This window comes from Tyto alba, unplaced genomic scaffold, assembly GCF_018691265.1.
Source record: "Tyto alba isolate M040663 unplaced genomic scaffold, T.alba_DEE_v4.0 Super-Scaffold_1, whole genome shotgun sequence".
Classification (NCBI taxonomy): Eukaryota; Metazoa; Chordata; class Aves; order Strigiformes; family Tytonidae; genus Tyto; species Tyto alba.
The window spans coordinates 35,873,930-35,893,682 of NW_024881261.1; the positions used below are offsets into that span (position 1 = coordinate 35,873,930).

Genomic DNA, 19,753 nt, shown 5'->3' on the forward strand with positions numbered 1-19,753 from the left:
GTGTTAAGACATCCGTGCTCAGAGAACACGGGTCAATGCATACCACACATTGTCTGTTCCAGCCTATGACCAGCAGAGTTGTAAAAGAGCAGCAGCTGTTTTCACAGACAGTTATCAACAGGGCTTTTGACTGTTGGCCATATCTAAACTCCATTTTGGGAGTCAGCCATTTTATTAAGAATTTACTAACAGTAGATTTTGCAGTGTGATTTTACTGAATGGTGTTAAATAACATAATCCAAACAATTACTTACAAGATGACAGGTACACCGGCCTAGAAATAAACATTTTGATTTGGATTGTAAAAGTGCTGAAAGCTGCACTGAGATAGGATGCTTACCAGATGCTTTTGCATACATTGAACATCCTTAGTCAAAGAGTTATTTCTGTGGGAAAGGTGAGAGCCCCCATTTAAAAAATATTAATTCTGTGTTTTATGTAATTTTTGCATTGAATTCTATAATGAAAGAAAAATCACATCTTAGCAAAATGAACCCAGGAAAGCCAGACACCCAAACCAGATCCTAACATACTGCAAAGCAAAACAATAATCAGCCTGATTTACAGCAGAATACTAATAGGGCTGTTTTCAGTAAAAATTCAAAGAGATATATGACCAGAACATTTTTTGTGTCTGATAGTTTTTAGAGTGAGGGAAGATGAGTCTATACATATATTTTTACACTCTGAAATTTAAACAGAAGCGCCAGGATTTTCTGAGACATCCTTCAAGAGTGGGCACACACCAAAATGCCTTGTGTCCTTTCTAACCTGTCACAAAGACTGATGGGGTTCTCTCTCCGAAATCCCCCATGAAGTTGTGCATGAGTGAAATCATGTGATTTGAGCTCCAACGTAAGTAGCATTGAGAACAACAGAAGTATTAAGCAGTTCCTTAGGTTCTGATCAGCAAATTTATGAACCTAAATAGAAGATGGATTCTTCTATGTCCTGGTTCAGGCTGGAATAGAGTTCATGTTCATTTTGGTAGCTGGAGGAGTGCTGGAGCACACGGAGACCCCAGCAGCTCTCCATGTCCAAGAGCCCTCGCCTGTGCGCAGGGGCGGGGGAGCACAGCTGGAGGGCTGGGCCCGGATTGGCCGATAGTCCGTGTCATGTGATGTTACGCTCATTATATAAAGGCAGGAGAGGGCCGGGAGGGGCGGCCATTTCCGGGAGTGTGGCCGCGGGGCCTTTGTGCTCGGGATCGCCAGCTGGGAGCAGGCAGGTGATGAGCAATTGTATTGTACATCACCCACTGATACTGCTGTCAGCTTATTATTCTGTCACTGTTATTAGACTGTTTTTATCTCAACCCGCGAGTCTCCCTTTGCCCCTCCGATTCCCTCCCCATTCCCAAGTGGGGGCAGGGTGGGTGAGCGGCTGAAGGGCGTTTAGCTGCTGAACGAGCTCAAACGATGACATTCTAACAGAATTTGGATGAACAATAGCAAATTGTGGGGCCCAAAGAAGTCAGTCCATTTGTCCCTACTAACTGAAGTTGGAGTGAAACGGTAAAGGGTCTTCTGTAAGAGGCCGTTTACTTTCATAAACATGGAATCTAATGGAGACACACTTTTAAAAAATCAGACCTTCCAATATGGGTATTGAGTAACAGTATAATTCTCTCATTTTAAAAGTTGTCAGAAATCTGGTGTGAAGTATTTTCAGAAGGTTTTTGCAAGATCTCAAAATTAAATCTGCTGTCATGTGTCATCACTACAAGTTGCTAGAGTCTAATCTCAACCCTTCTGCATTTCTCACTCCTTTTCATATACTTACATAATTATTTAGTTAGATCCTAATTAGCTTTCTGATGTTTGTTACAGCATTTTCTTCAAAGCTGAACTAGAAATGCTGTAGGAACAGGACTAACAAACTTATGCCTCTGTTTCCAAGCATGCCAGCTTAACTTCTCACACAGCATTTTGCTTAGGCATAAGAGGAACTGTAAGTGCAGATGTACAAAGTAAATGAGGGTGGGAGGGGAAGGGAAGTACGGGCACCAAATGAACTATATAACACACCTCTACTGAAGCATAAATGGGATAAGGGAGAAACCAAACACAGTTAAATATCCATTTGCTGAATATTACAAACTCAGTAAACCAACAGGAATAGCTAAGAGTAAAGCCTGTGATACGAAGCATACCAACAATAAACATTTTATTCTTTGTCAGTAAAAAGTTCTGAAGCAGCAGTTCAGGACAGAAATGCTACCACAGGTGCTAAACCCCGCCTACAATTTGGGCACCCCACTGTAGAACAATTTTAAGAATAGAGGCATCAAGGTATTATAGACGTCAACAGAACTAACGCATCAACTACAACTACAAATCAAATTTCAAATATTTGTTTCCAAACTGAGACACTCCACATACACCACTGGTGAAACTGAAGGTCAAGATGTTAGAAGCATGTAATTTGTTTTTAAAATAACATCTTGCCATTCATACTTTTCCTCAATAATTAGTCATCAGGGCAAAACACTACTTTCTACTGATGTTACACTGGCATGTGAGAGAATACAGAACTGAATATTCCACGGTTCTCAGAATAAACATGCCCTTAGACAGAGTGCCAAGGACTAAGAGGAAGCCAGCTTCCACCTAAGCAACAGTATTTCACTAGACAAATTCTACCATACTAGGATACTACCCTCAGTCCTCAGCCTTCTCATATAATGGGTGCAGCATGATGTGTAGTTTTATTGGACAGCCCAGGCTGATCTGCAAGTTGTTCTTTTTCAAAGCAAGCTGTAACGTGCCCTTGGCATCATATCCTGCCACTGGAGTCAACCACACCAATCCACCTGGATGCCTGAGAGCCATGAGGTCTTACAGTGGCTGATGGTCTGTCATTTAAAGGTCCACTCGCTCACCTCCTCTACTTCCAAATGGTTCCTTCAGAACAGTACAGGGCTGTGGTAGGCAAAAAATAGTTCAGTGTGAACACTTACAGGCAGCAGAAAACTGGGACAGGGGAAGAGGAATGTCTGAACTCCTGAGATCAAGCCTGGTACTAGTTAGCTGCAACTGCTATGTGCCGATTTTAAATTGTTAACATCTCAATTAAACAAAGCTGACACATCCTGAGTCGTCCCATTAATAAAGAAACACAAAACATGGCCACCAATTAGGAGGCGGATCACACTTCCTGCTTCTGCACACACACTTAGATTGGGAAAAGATCCTTGCTGAAGAAACACTCCTGGAAGTGAGGAAAGATCCCTGAGGACAGGAAAATATGCAGAGACAAATATTGGGAAACACCCAGGGACCTTGGATAGTAACGCCCGACACTGCAAGCAGATATACAGGACAAAACCACCATAACTTTCTGCCCAACCTTCCTGGACTAGCAGCAATTTCCCCATTGGGAAGGAAAGTCAAGACCAAGTGAAAATAACATTGTGGAGAATCCAAATGAGTATGTGGTATCATCAAAGAGGGTGGAAACTGATTTCCCTGTTTCTTAAATAAACCCTAGTATCCAAATCTACTATGGGTTGTAACTCTGCCTTGCTCGCAACAAAATTTTTGACCTACCACAAATCACTCTCTCTTCATCATATGTATTTACTAAATGAAGTATAATGGGCACTGCTTTTTAGACAACAGCTCCAATAGCTTGAATATAAAGATAAGACTCAGGCAATCAGCACTCTTAGAGCCAGTATCACTATCTGAACATGTACGCTTCACATTAGAAGTGACCATGAATTTAGCTGGCTCGGCATGCATTTCATATCCATTCAATCAATGTCTTCCCCATAATACATTTTGCATCAACAATAGCTAGCTATAAAGAAGGACATTTACATCTTTGCAAACTTCCTCCAGCAGCTCAGGAATTAATTCTGGAATATGCTGTAATACCTGGTTCCGATATATTCCAGGTTAGGTGCAAGTTAATAAGATAAATCAGGTGACAGATTCATATAAAATTAAAATAGCTCAAGATGCACAGTGTCTTTTTTTTTTTTTTTTTTAAAGGCTAGCTTCCCTCATCTCCATTTTTATTTTTTAAACACAACAAGTAAATCAACCCCTAATGGATTTCCTGTTACATAGACTTCCTTCTCACCTAATAGTTTTATGAATAGACGGTTGGTATCTCTCTCTCAATACTTAAGAGAAAACCAGAACTTAAAAAAAACATTGAGATCTGAGGTTCTGGTTATACCAGTGTATACCTTGTCTTTTTAAAAATATATGATAAAAATATTGCATGGGATCGAATGATTTTTTTAAATTTACTTATCACCAAATTAAGATTAAGGTACCAGGTGTTTTTCCTGCATTTCGCTTCCTTGCATGATATACTAGAATGGAGGTGGCTCACTGCAGAACTAATCACCCTGTGCCATTTTGGTAACTAGTAGGAAGCTCTAGCAAGATCTCACCTTCAAAGGAAGTCAGCCTAAATTTGCTTTTTTGGGTATGGTTCTTCCAAACAAGCCCAAACCTCCTGCTCCTTAAGTCTCCAGGGGTCTTTATGCTACTAAAAGGCTCCAGTCGGAGCCCTTTAACATGCTGAAGCTCTTCCCAGCTGTTGCCCTGAGACCGAGCCACTTCTGATCTTCACTTCGAAACATCTGTTCCAGCTTTAGGCTCAAGGTCTTTTTTCCTCTCAAAAATATCAGCTTGGGATCTGTTTGCATTAATGCTCTTGGCACTCCCTGGCTTCCATTCCCCCAGAGAGGAAAATGTCCTTATTTCTCATTATGGGCATCACAGCACCTCCACTATGTGCGTTTCTGACAAACATGAATTTCAGAGAGAACAAGCACACTGTCACCTACCTCAGCTACTGTTCAATCTTACTTCTCTGCTTTCCCCAGCACTGTATTCCTTATCCCAGGTTAAGTCGTATATCTAAGGCCTTCAACTCCAGCCAAGATCAGAGCAATGGCTTCCTTCTCACCTCCTCCCTTCTTCAGAGCCTGTTTGCAGAAGGCACCCTTATTCCTCAAGCTTATCCCTCAGCAGAGCTCCCCGACCCAGCAAAACCAAAAGCCTACCTTAAGGGAGGTAAGGAAAGAGGACCCAATAGTAACACAGAAAACTGATCAAGTAACAGGCCAGATCCTCCTTATACACAAACACGTATTTTTTTCTGGGTCTCTTCTCCCTTTTTCCTCCTCTTGGCTTGGTGTGCCAGGACATACTTGTTGAACCTCCTGAAAGCTGATCAGCCTGTAAAAATGTAAAAACCTATCAAGAATTTAGACAGAGAAGCCAGATCCTTGTCTGCTAATCTCTGGTTTCCTATATTTAGGATATTTTTCCATCTCTGTATTGACAGGTTTATCCTCTATCACGTATCTTTCCGTATTCCAGAGGAATCACTATTAGGCAAACCAGAGACTTCTTCAAGCATGCCAACTGAGCTGAAGCCTAAGAGTAACAAAGCCAAGATCTGTATTAGCAAAACAGCTCTACAGATTTGTATCCTTGATCAAAAACAGAGGCCTGTTTGCTTTTGTGGGTTCTCCTCCTTTTTTTTCTTTCTCACGCATTTGATGAGCTCATGATTTTGTTTACACACCAGGAACCTAAAGTGGACTCCCACATATAACAAATGACATTGTAGATTTTACCTACCTGACAAGACTCAAGACAATTCTCCCAACCAAACCAGAAACAACTCTTCCTTCATCACAACATACGCTAGCAGATCTTTATTTCTTTACAATATTCAGTATTATTGATTTAACATTAAATATTCTTAAAATTAATTTCTCATGAAGTATTCATGAAATTTCAGGAACAGGCATTATGTGTTTCATATCATCTCTAACGTATATGCCTAGTTTATTTCATTTATTGAACAGTCAAAATATTTGCTAATAACCTCACTTAAGAAAAAAAAAATGGTCAGAGTTAAAAATTAACCCTCTACATTTTAACTACAGTACAGTATAATTAATATAACATAAGCACGTCTATGAATTCTAACAGTTAAAAGGTTTTCCTCAAAGGTTTGTCAATTCTCTACTTGCCTTTTCCCCAGTGATATATGGGAAGTTTTGCTGGTCAAATCTGCAGAAATTCCAAGACTCCAAGGTGTTTTCTGCAGATGTTGTTTTCACTGTTGGTTTTTCTTGGTGGGGGGTTTGGGTTTTTTTCTGTTTCAACTCAACCATTTCAGATTTCAATCCAAACCATAAGGTTCCCCTCAAGAATTGTGTTTTCCAGAGCACATAAAATACCATTTTTTTTACTCTAAAGATTTAAGAACATCGGGGAGTTCTAAATGCAAATTTCCCCAATACAAATTCTAATTGATATGTCCTGTAGGGATCTTAAGAGATAATTATTTTCACTGTGGAGGATTTTTAAATGATATCGCATAATCTGATTTACTGAAAAATGCAGGAGCTTTATTCTGCTATTTCTTACTTAGGTAAAATGACAATTGCTTTTGCAGGGAATGGTCCTTATCTAAGGAAGGAATAAATCTTGCACAATGAACACATCATTAATAGTAATATAATTTTATCATATGCATACCACATTTTCTGTTTAAACAGATCTATAATCATCAACTAATTCACCCCTGGTTTACCTTGAGGTTAAAAAAAAAGGGGAAAAAAAAAAACAACAACCAAACAAGAAACTTCCATTCTACTACAGGAAATTAAAACCCTAGCAACTTAAATGGCTGTGCAGAAAATCAATAATTTAGTCAAAATTGGATTTTAGGAGTTTCTGGTATCAGATGCAATACTGAAAGTGTAGGTTTTCAATTACAAAGCTACATCTGGATGCATAATAATGTATTATAAAGGTGCATTTGTACCCCTGGAGAAACAAAGAAGCTGGAAGAAGCTATTCATGAATTCTTACAAGCCAGCAATCTTCTTACAAAACCAGTAACACGATAAATTAAATAGAGTGGGATGTGAAACACAGAAATGTAAAATTTATAAAAATAGGCATTGAAACTGAACAATTAAAGTGTACGCCCTCATCTGTGATATTTTCAGAATATCATGTTTCCTTGATAGAAGTTTCTTTTTCCCTCCAAGTCTTGAGTTTACTCAACAGGCGTAAAATGGACTTCTCAAGTTTATAACCGAATATATTATCAATATTTGCTCTTCAGTTTCTATTTCAACTACATTTAGCATTCAAACACAAAAAAAGGTAAGAAAATTTAGAACACTGTGTAAACTACTGTTCTTCAGAGAACTAATGATCCCGAAATTATGCAGCCTCAAGGCTAAAACACTCAGATCATATGCACACAAATCAGTAAAATCTTTGTCCTAAACAGATCTAACTGCAGAAGTTTTTATATATCTCTAATTGAACGTGACAGAGTGAATACACTTTTTATAAGATATTAGGTACCAAAAATTTATCTGTAGCTGTGCTGTTTTTCATTCATGTGCTTAAGACAAAAACTCAAGCTTTTGAATTGATGATAATCAGAAGAATTGATACCTTAACATTCACATACACAAAAACCAAATCAAGTGGTAATAATATTTCAAGTTAAAGGTCAAAATATATATTGCTTTCTAAGAGTAAAAATACTCCAAATTTGCCTAATATGTTACACTGTTCATCGAATCAGGTTTAATTTTAGGAACAGAGCAGCATGCTATTTCAATTGCAATTTTTACAGCTTTTTAAAACTCTCAATCCATACAGGCTATTAACAATTTCTATACTAACCAATAAGAAAAAATAAACAAATTAGCTGAGTATTTGCCTTTGATTTATCATTTGGTCTCCATTAACTACACTGAGCTGTGTGAACAGAATGTGAATTTAGACTGAAGGAGCATGACTAAACTTCTATGTTGTGTGACAAAAATACAGTGTATGCTCAGTGTACTGTAATGGGAATTAATTGAAAAAGTCATACCTGTGGGCACAAAGTCTCTATGTGAATAGCTGCCATTTGGACAATTTTCATTCCATCTTCATTTGTTGACAAGGAACAAGCAAGATTAGCAACCTTAAATAAACAAACAAACAGTTTTGTAAGCAAGTATTCATCCCCAGATTCTCAAACTTGACAAAAAATATCTCTGCTAGAAAGCCTTCATTATTTGGGGAAATTAATTTATCAAAGAACATATCTGAACAAGAAAACACAGGGGGAAAAAAAAAAAGAAAGGAGCTGTAGAAAAGGGTGACAGTAACAAAGCTCATGACCTCTCCCCAGTTTATGTTCAGCACAATAGCTGCAGAGTGGTGTTTAGATAACATCAGGAAATTTCAAAGATCCTAAGCCTTCAGCTAGACTGCTTGTGATCATGACTGTTAATCTTTCAGAGCCCTTCAAACCATGTCCAGCTTTTTATTTTTTTTTAAACTTACCTTTAAGACCTTAAAGATCAAGTAATATTTGCCTTGATTTGTTGTAATGAAACATCAAATGATTTATGTCCTGAGCTATCCACGGATCATAATTTTAATTACTGGTACGATTTTGTATTGAAATAGTCATATCAGTGCAACTTATACATTTGCAGTGTAAGGAAACCCGAAATCTGTGAAATAACAAGTCTATCTTCTGTTTTATTTTACTATACACCATGGAGATACAGCTTCCAGAAAGGAAAAGAGCTCTTCCACTAAGCTCCACAGTTCAAGTTTGAAGAGATGAAGGAAAACTCATTTCAGCGAACTGCAACTCAACATCAACAGGCTCTAACAGACAGGCTTCACAAAGGCAAAAGAAGGGCTGGGATCCTGGGATCCAGTAGATCTTTTCATTTACTGAAATCATATAATGTCCTTACATAAACTACTACACAGTTATTAGTCTGAATAGCCTTCACTGAAGTAGCTGTAATACATATAAATCACTCCAGTGTTAATGCAGCTCAAGGCCTGCCTGGGAAATAGACCTCTGTAGTGCTGCAAATACCAACATAGATATAAACACAGATATGCATAGTTAATTTGTAATTATTCAAAACTCATGCAACCAGTTCTACAGTTGAGCTGCTGTAAAATAAAAGCAAATCTTCACTTATCAACATTGTAGACACTATTTCTAAGAAAGAACAGTAGTTCAATGATGATCTATTACCAAAGGCTTTTATCTTTCTTCCTTAGTTGATGTAAATAGTTACAAGGAATTAGTGCGTAGGCAAATGAATTATTTTTCCTACCCAAAATTCAGAAGAGACCAAGACACTTTCTGAAGAGGATGCTAGAATGCATGGCTATTCATGTTTCCAACTCACTGTTTTCCCCACCTGTGTGATGTGTTATCTTGTCCACATAAAAAGTAAGGGTTAAGACTGAAGAAATACAATTTTCATAGACGCGCTCAAGTTGTATTCTCTTTTATCTGAAGTAAACTGACAAGGTTTTTTTAACGTAATAATTGAGAAAAATTGGTTCTGATCCTACACTTCCCCTCCTGACTCTTCAGTAAGTTACCTACAGATGTTTTGGTATTGTCTAAATACAACTCTAAAAGACACTATTCCCTGCCCTCCAAAAAATTCAATTACTTTTCTTTGGATTGAAGGTCAGGGTTTCTCAATACTGGTTACAGTAACTAATTCACATTGGTTTGAATACGTTAAATTCTTTGTCACAGTCACTGAGCTGCTTCTATATCCCAAAAGCAACACTGCATTCCTTCACAGTGCATTAATATACCATCATATATAAAAAGAAGCACTCTACAAGGCTCAGTGAAAATATTATTGATCTACTTCTTAAAGAGCTCCTCAATACCTCTACCAGTTCCCTGTGCTCTGCCAGTGAGGAGGTGCATAAGAAGCTGGGAGGAGCATGGCCAGGAGAGCTGACCCGAACTAGCCAAAGGGCTATTCCATACCACAGGGCACCATGCTCAGTATATAAACTGGGGGGAGTTCTCCAGGAGGGGCTGATTGCTGCTCAGGGACTGTCTGGGTATCAGTCAGCAAATGGTGAGAAATTTTCCTCACCAGCTCCTTTAGAGATCTCCTTAATGCAAATTCAAATCACAGTTATCCAAATAAATCAAATGGAGAGTCAAATGGGGGTGGAGGGTGTAATTTTTCCAAGCATAGGGCAGGGCATTTGAGAACCCAAAGTCTCTTTTGAAGCTGTAATGTTGCTAATAAGGATGGCAAGCTGTTTCATCTATACTAAATGTCTGTAATTCATAAAAAAATAAAGCCCTAGCTCAGAGAAGACCGATCATCTTACTTTCTTGAAAGTATCATGCACATCTTGGAAGGTTTCTCAAACAGCAAAAATCCTTTATTACACTACAGTCTCTCCCTTAAGCAATATAAGCTACACAAATACATTACATCTCTTTCGTATTCTCTAAGAGAGTCACTAGCTTCTCTTAAAGGGACTTCAAGCCCAAGTACAACCCAACCTCAAAAATAAATAAGATTGCAAAATGAAGAGCCAATGGTTCCTCTCAGTCAACAAATCATTCTCTTTCTGAAGAGCAAAGTTTGTCAGGACAAAGACAAAAGCTTTCCTGGAGGCTGGTCTGATTGAAATCAGCTCCAATAGAACTTTTTTTTTTTTGTTTACAAGACATCAGAAATTTTTCTTTTTTTTTTTTTTAACCATGTGAAAATGCATATTTGTTCAACTTGTACTGTTCAGTGTAACATGTTTATTTGTAATCATTTTCTCCAAACATTTCCAAGAGACTACAAAAGCAGTTACACGGCTCTTCAATGAAAACATGAAGAACAGTTAACGAACCATCCATGATGAGTTTTATCAACATCAATTAATGTACTAATTAAGGTGCAGTGGGAAGAGGAAGACTTTGAACTGAGCAGGGAAGTGCAGCACTGGCAGTAGATAAAATACTGCATTAGCCTGATGGAGTTTTAGATTATGAAGGCACCAGAAACTATATTATTTGCTGCCCATTAACTGTACACAAGACATATGCCAATGCACATTTCTTTTATATTCCTGAATTTATCAAATGAGCATCTTACAGGAACTTGGTGTTTTAAGTTTTACTACTGACTGAGGGTTTGTCTTTCTTTCTTGGGGGGAGTGGGTTCCTCTCTTCAGAATTTGGTGAGCCAGCAACTTTTCAGGCCAGAAACTGTTGAAGAATAAGATCTGTGTATACTAGATGCAATCAGTTTAAAAAAATAAATAAAAGTCAGTTAATCATATTCTTCTCAGTGACTTACACATTACATAGAGCATGCATGTATATCTAGGAGAGAGCACAACTGGAAAAACTTCTATATGAAAACTTGTGCATGAAATTTTTCAGTTCCTACTCTTTATCTAACAATTGAAAGGAAAAGGAGATGAAGGGCTTTTTACCTCAACTATGCTCACATAAGTGAACTCACACTGTGTATCCTCATGTTCTCTCCCCGAGTGGAAGTTACATGCTTTATGAAGTCCTGAGCTTCTCTCAATGTCAGATTTCCAGATAACTCCACTGGAGATTATAAGGCAAAAGGGAAAATGCATATAGGCAAAATATCTTGGAGATCCACTAATAACTTCTACTGGATCTCCGGAAAGGTGTGACAATAAAGATTCTTCAGAAAGGTGTGATAATTTGCAACAGCCAATGCCCTAAATCCATATATTGCTGGAGGTAATGAAGATAATGTAATATCCTTCCTGTAGACAAAACAAAAGCATTGCCAATCCATTAAGAGGCTCAGGGCAAATGGAAGTTCACATGCAAAGTGAGACTGCCTCTTCACTGTGAGAGGACCAAGAGGTCTTACCATGTTGATTTTGCTGACAAGAAAGAGGAAAGCAGGATCCTGGTGGTAAGAGTCCTTGGGAGAGACATTCCAACCAGGACTCAGAGATGCATGACAGTGGTTTAAGAATGAATTGTGGTTCAGAGTTAACTCCAAGGTCCGAACACGTATGCAAAGATAAATACAAAAGGGAGATTTTTAAGTAGCAAAAGAGTAAATCACTGCACTGCCTCACCACTTGTTTAATTCTCAACTGAGAAGAGCTTTACTGTTCTATTGTTCATACTACAAACTAAGGATTAAATGCACTCCCAAGGATTTTTTTGGTCAAATTCACTGCATCAACTCCCCAAAATTAGCATTTTCTTGGGAATAGACAGTCTGCCAACTAAATAAATTCCTCTTATATAAGTTGTACTAAATGAACCAACATGTTCTTTAGATGTGATCCCCTTTGTCCCACCAATAAGAGCTCAGTTTCTTCTCATTATTTTATCCACACTCCTAACTCACTTCTACTGTAAATCACAAAGGATGACTAAGTTGTTAATTCCAAGGAAACTTGTGTTCCCTCTTCTTGGTGAAGACTTCCTATTCTTCATAATAAATACTTCCTGTCAATAAATTTTTTCCACCAAGGGAAGACATTCCAATGCTCTGCCTACCCTGAAGTTAATGAGGTCCTTCACCACACTGCAGGGTAAGCCCAAAGTTTGTTGTATGCAGAGGTTTTTTTAGCATAGTGTGAAGAACTTTCTGGCAACCCAATCCCCCTCACTGATAACCCTATAGAAATTCTTAAGACCATGCTGGAGTGTATATAGCCTTGGATGACAAATGCTCTGCTGTTATTTAAGTGTTTGGAATATATTCTTAATCAAACAAGTAAAAATAATGATATGTCTAAAATAAAGTCTGACGTTTCAAATTTCAAGAAAATTTAACTTGTGTGTCATCACTTCAAATACAGTATCAGAAAGTTTAAAATGCTGATGCTATCATTTTGCCAGTTTTACGGGGGCTTTTTTTAAATGCATGTAATGATCTGAGCAAAAACCTGATGGTGCTCCTCAAAACCAAGCACAAGTATTTCTCATACATAACTCTTGAGAACACTAACCAGATACACTGGCATATAATGCATATATTAATTTACCAAGTCACTGAGGTCACTGACATGATGACTGTAATGTAGGGGGTTAAAAAGGCCTAAAACAAGATGAGGACCTTGCCTTGCCAAAAGTTTCACAAAAGGCAAAACCACAAAGACCTTCTGATCCATCAAGCTTTATATCTTTGTAACAAAGCCAGAGATGGGCACCAAATACAAACAAAATAATTTGGGGGGGGGGGGGGGGGGGGGGAAGGGAACAGGACACAACACCACAGACACAAATACAATAAACAATCCACTGGAGTAGAGATTAATCCCGAGTAATCACAGTTCAGAAGATATTTCACTTGTAGAAGAGCAACTGAATACTGAACTGGAGAATAACATTTCAATTTCATCATTACAGCAGTCATCATGGCTTTTGATAGAAATTGGATACTCTACGTAAATTAATTTTAACTGTTAGTCTGCTCTCCTCTAACTATAAATGAAACAATGTACTTAGCTATTCTCTGCTTCTAATTTTGTTGCATACTGAACTATCTTCTGTCAGTTTATTACATGTTCTTAACTTCTACCACTAGCTTTATTCCTGAAGCCTTAAAAAGTCCTTTGAGAAAAATGACTGTTCATGCAAAAAAATGCCATGGGAAAACTAGGAAGGTCAACAATAAATAATGACTCTATACTTTTTTAAGGAAAAGGCTACATTGATGTCTGTATGTCTTCTAGTCATTGCTGCATTTTTATATGCATTTATGATTACTATGTGCATTTTTATGAGCTTAATAAAACTTACACAGACTAGAATATTTGTTTAGAGTGAAAAACCATATTCCTGTGGATTGAAAACCTACCTCCAGTGGGCAATAAAGTAATATCACAGTGCTGCTTGTTTTCCAACCCATTTTCTACTGTAAAACTTAATTTCTTTCCAGATCAAGTCAAATAGTAATACTGAGTTATTTATGAGCTGCTGCCAGAGTTTAAATGTTATTTTTTCATTGTTTGTCAGGTCAAAAGTTACACTATGACTTTAATTTTTATTAGTTTTTACTTTTATGGAAATAAAGTTGGAAACTATACTCAAAAATACATTTAACATATATTATGTAGCTTTCCCTGTCTCTTTTAGCTTTTCACCTTCCACACTTCCAGAAAGATTCTTGAATCTGCTAATTTAACTACTGTGGGGCACTACATATCTGCAAGCCTCTTCACTGATCTTTTAGTTCCTTTTGCACTTCTCTTTGCATGTCTCTATCACTTCAATTTTCTGCAAAACTGAATTACATAGTACTCCGTTAATGCCATAAGCGCTACTGATTCAACAAAATTAGCTCTACCTTGTACACTGGAGGCTTATCACTGCCCCTGTTCAACTGTAACCAACTACCTTATTAACATGAAGAAACTCCTCAGAGTATTACATAACTCTAAATGTTTCCTGTAACGTTATTTGCCAAGTGTGCTAAAGATGCTATTTCCATAATTAATTATTAAAGAATATTTGACTACCAATGGACTAGATTGTTCTTTTTTTTTAACCAACACAAATCTAGAAGAACCTGCTGCAACTGGTTTATTTCAAGTTCCATGTGCTCAGATAAGTCTCACCTCATTCAAGTTCATTTAGAAGACTGTTCTGATAAACTGGCCTTCAACCAAAATAAAAATGGAAAATAAATTAAACAAACAATACTCTAAGGCAAAGATCGCACATGTGTAAGGGATAATTCTGCACAGTAACATTTCAGAAATAATTTCCTTTTCAATAAAGGTGTCAGGCTTGATGCAGAGCCCCATTAAGCTTTCTCTCACTGCTCTGGGAAACAGTAAAGATAGCTGAAGAACTAAGTTAAGGATTCTCTCTCTAGACCTCAGTGTGCAGAGCCCTGGTTACAACCAAAGAAAAGATACTGTATTTGGATTACATTTGGGCTCTGGCAACTCCGGTTAGCTGAATTGTCCACTCAACAAAAACTGTCTATAGGCACGACCCGAGTCTGTCTGACAGTTTCTCAAAAAATGTACCATCCACACCAGCACCGTGAAGTGGCCTTTGATATCTGAAGAAAGGTCCTTCCATGGGCCCAAACACAACAGCAGGTGAGAGATCTAAATGTAAACCACTTTTTGAAACCTCTCCCTTGGCACCATTGACTGAAATGTTAGCAACAGGGAGCTTTCCAGAAAAGCCACACGAGTACAGAAATATAAAGAAAACTACCTGAAAAGAACAGGACAAGCAAAGAACTGACCAAAACCCAACCATTTTACTGCCCTCCCTCTTTCTTCATGCAGACAAAAAAATGTCAGTTTAAAGACAGAAATTTATTTTAGCTGTAGACAGAGATGTTGTACGTTACATTAAACTGGATGAAAGCATGGTTTTCAAAAGGAGAAGGTGACTATCCAATTCTATAATCACGTAACCCATAACCAACTTTCTGATTTTCCTTATCCCAGTCTGACCGCAAACATGGTAAATAAGATAGCAGTTAACCATGGAGCAAGAGAAAGAGGTCATCAGTCATACACAGAATTAGCCAATTCCTTAAAATCCCTAAGAGGAGTGATCAAAACTCACTGCCAGAATATATAGTCCTTGAGGGAACTGGGCACCACACGTGCAGGAGAGCTTTTGAACAGATTCGTCAGCCGGGCTCAACTGTCTGACATGGACCTTTCTGACACCAGCAGGATTTGGTAAACATCTATCACCAGCGAAAGCTAGTAAGGATCAGGGTGGATTGACCAGTTCTCAAAATAAATACAACATCTCAAATTCTAAACACCCCGTATGTTTTCCAGATTTTAAATAAAATACCATCTTATAAGAGGCAGTATTTTGCCTGTTCTGCCCCCATCAACTAGCCTTTTTCTATTTTCTTAGGTTTTTCAGTGTAAAATTTCCAAATATCTCTTTCCTTCTGCATGAACATTTCTTTTTTCCTTTTCTCCCTGCATGAAACCCTCTGTCTCCTGCACCTGAATAATAAAGAGGCAAATACAACACACAGAATAAACTGTCACCAGAAAACTCAAGATTTCAGGCCCTTTTCCTCTATAAAACAAAGATAAGATCCAAACATATGCATGTCTATATCCTCATTTATTTTCTTATTACTCGATTTTCAAATACTCTATAAAACAATATCCATTTCCCTTGTTTTAAGGATTTTTCTGTTAGACTAAATAATGTATGGCTTCATCATACAAATACCCAAGCGTACTCGGGTAACCTTTGTTTCCCCTAGTGACAAAATCTTAGATTCTTCCTGTTGTCAAAATCAAAATCTTCACCTTTCTGCCTCTGACTGGTTAACTGAGATGGAAATCAATCCCAGGAGATTCAGTGCATTTCCTCTAAGATGCATACACCCTCTATTATTTAGATCAGTGTGATCTAAGATGACTCAGTATGCTAACAAAATGAAACCACACTGATCTCACTTAGCACTTAACAAATATTAGTGGAGCAGGAGAGGAAACAGACTTCTTTCCCACAGTGTAATCACTTAGTTACAATGCCAGAAATTCTTTCATTTCAATGTAAATGTTTTCAACTCCTTGAAGGACACCTGACAAATGAAACATTAAATGATTATTTTTGAAGGAGAAACAGAAACACAGTTTATGTAACAGTTCTTAAAAGAGTTCAACATGGAAGCAGTACCCTACAAAAATTAGATATTTGTCCTTCTACGACAACAGTTATGCTTTAAGCACATTGTTCTGATGCAACACCTGTACTGGCTACACACACTGCAGATTTACGTTTTTATAAATAAAAGGTCAATCTTAATAAGCATAGATTAACTTGACAATACATGAAAAACAGAATTCACCTCTGGAAAGTTACAAATAACAACCACTCAGAAATACAACTATCACAAATACTTCCCAAAAAATCATGACATAAGCGGAGGGGGGGAAACCAAAAAATCCACAGATAATCAAAGAAAATGAGAGATCAGTGCAACAAAACATACCTTGAGAATTTAATCCATCTCAGGATCAGCCCTTCACAGGACTTTTGCCTCTGCGGAATGCACGGCAATTCATTTTATGTCTAACATTAATATCAACCACCTGCTTTTGCAATATAGAAAGTATACAGCAGTACAGGTTTCTGGAACACTTATTTTTGCACTAAGAAGCAGTTAATCCATATTCTAATTCATTCTCAACTATCATTATTATTAACTACTGGTACAGAATTATAGATGTGTGTGGTGTTTGAGCACTTAGAATCAAATCTAGGATGAGAATAATAGGAGAGTCAACAATAACACATTGAGGGTTAGCTACAGCTGAATAAAGTTTGTCACACAGAATGTTAATGCACATTACCTAGAAGCATAAATGACTCTTTGGCAACAAAAAAACACTTTATTCTCCATAGCTAAAAGGAGACAAGACAAGGAGATACAAGCATTCACTTCCTCAGTAATACAAATTCAAGTCACCATATTACTAGAAATAAAGCAGCTTACATCAGCCATACAAACTTTGATATTAGTTTTCACACATGCATCATTAATAGTACCTGCTTTGTTTTCTGCAGAACGCAGTATCTCGTTACAAATTGCATGTGACAAATTAAAGAACAGTGAAACTGTTTCTCCTCTAAAATTTACTACAGAATTCAGCATGTTCAGTATCTCTTTAAAAAGTAATCTCTTCTTGAGACAACAAACAAAATTTCATGATGATGAGTCATCCTTTTGTTCACAGGGCTAAGAGCAAAAAGGCTACCTTAGGTCCTTAACCCTGAAATCAGTGCAGCAACTTTGTATTTCCCTGCAAACTACTGAACAGAAGATCAATGATACCAGCAGTTACCAAAGCAGTACTAAAACATACCAATGCATAGGACAAGATTCTAATCTCACTTTACTTCTGAAAATCGCAAATACTACCCCTGACTTTGGTTAAGGTTTGCATCAAAAGGTGTCACTGACTTTTCAGAAACACATCGTTTTTCTCCCTATTTACTTGAATGAAATCAGTATTGCAAAATAAATGCACAAAAGCATTCAGCCATGCATACCAGCATACGTGGTTAGTAAATTGAGACACCACAGTACCAATTAATGCAGTATTTTCTAACTTATTATTAATGGTACAAATTGGTTAGTACTATAATGAAAATCCAAATTAAAACATAGATAAAATGAGTATGTAACAAAAATGGGAAATAATATAAAGCCACATATCTCTTCACAGTACATGACATGAAGAATTAACATGAAACTTGAGGCATCCAACTTTTTCAAGATTCAGCTTGTGGCAATATCTGAATTCTAGCACTTGGAAAGGCTTCCCAGAGCAAGTACAAGGTCCATCTCCCAAATTAAGAGAGGATGACATTTACTGAAAAAAATGGGTCAGAGTCATCTTTCAGTATTCTTGGAATCTTTCTCCAACCCAATTGTCTCACTCCAACATTTGGGACAGGATGGCACCAATTCAATGCTAAAGATGTGCAACCCTTGCAGCACATTTGCATCCAGAAAAAAAAAACCAAAACAAACAAAACCTTCTTTTCAGAAAAATTTTTGGCTTTACACTTTACAATTAATTGGATGACTCATTTTTTCCCCCCAGTCTTTCCAACACTTGAAATGTTGACAACTGCTGTTTCCTGGAATTAAAATAGAGTAACTCAGAGGGGCCCTCGTAGAGAAGAATACCTTAATGATTACCAGAAAGCAAGGTACAGCCTTTATTATAGCCTCATTCCAGACAGAAAACAATCACAGAACACAGATGCATAAATCTGTATCTACCATGAACAGAAAATGCATTCATTTCACAGAGTTACACAGGATACAATATACCTTAATGTTTTCAGTGTTATTATAATGACCTTTAGTTTATTCTCGTCGTGCTTCCACTGAACAGGACTTGAAAAAATAACATCCAGAGAAGGACTACTTTACCACTCTATAACCAAACAGCTTTAAGCGTAAGGATAATACATAATAATTAAGTACAAATACTGACCAAAATACTACTCTAAACTGGACTGTATATCCCTCACTTCCGTTGGTGAGCAGCTACTCACACAAGTGCTCCCAAAAGCTCATTATTGCTTAAATGCAGTTCTTCATCTCAGAAAAAGCCAGACATTCTGACTTGAAGAACCAAAACTGAAAATTCGGCAACCTAGGAAAATAAGTACTTAATATATTGTTTTCTACTGTTGCCTCACAGAATGATATTTTAGATTTTATGCTGCACAACATGAGGACTTAAACTGACACAGACATGGAGCTGACTGCTTATAAAACATAGATGACTTTATAAGGATGAAAAAACACAGATATTATTCGTTTTTAGCATCCTGAATGGCCCTGCATGCTCTGGGCTGCACACTGCCTGCCCACAGTTTTCTTCTCAGCACCTGGCAGCTCAGCACTCAGGAAAGCCTCAGCCAGGAGCGGCAGAATACTCCTTTCAGAAGACGAAAACACACGTTCGGCAATCTAACTTGTTCTGAATGATCTGGCAACTGCGTCTGTGAGAGACGATTTGTAACTCCCCAAAACAGGGACTGAGAAAAAAAGCCTGAGAAAGAGATGGGAGGGGGGGTGCCTGGGGGAAGCAGAGGCCCTCCAAGCTGGGGAATGCCTCAAACACTCACAAGTAACAAAACTATTATCACGGGGTGAATAATGTGGAGGCTGGAGCTGATAAGGATGCCCACACAGCACGGGAGGCCGTAGGGGCGGGAGCCCTGTGAAGACAGGAGGGTTCTGCTCTGGTGCATCTTAGAAAGTTTCAAGGGCCGTCTCTCTGGTGAATGACCTTGCTTCATTAACCATGAAATGCATATTAAAGTTGACACCTCTGAATATGCTAATGAAGATTAACAAGATCGTGCTAATTACATCACCCCATAAAGCACCTCCTCATACATGTAATATGTAGGTAAGTGGGTCAACTTAGGTGAC

The 19,753-nt window shown here is 37.7% G+C and overlaps 1 protein-coding gene across 1 annotated transcript in view; it reads right to left on the minus strand.

Moving 5' to 3' along the window:
• CTNNA3 (catenin alpha 3) overlaps positions 1 to 19,753 on the minus strand; it is a 519,632-nt gene that overhangs the window by 179,389 nt on the left and 320,490 nt on the right. The window contains exon 10 of the mRNA XM_032994547.2: positions 7,879 to 7,971. Within this exon, the coding sequence (XP_032850438.1) occupies positions 7,879 to 7,971 (93 nt within the window). The remainder of the gene's footprint in view (positions 1 to 7,878; positions 7,972 to 19,753) is intronic.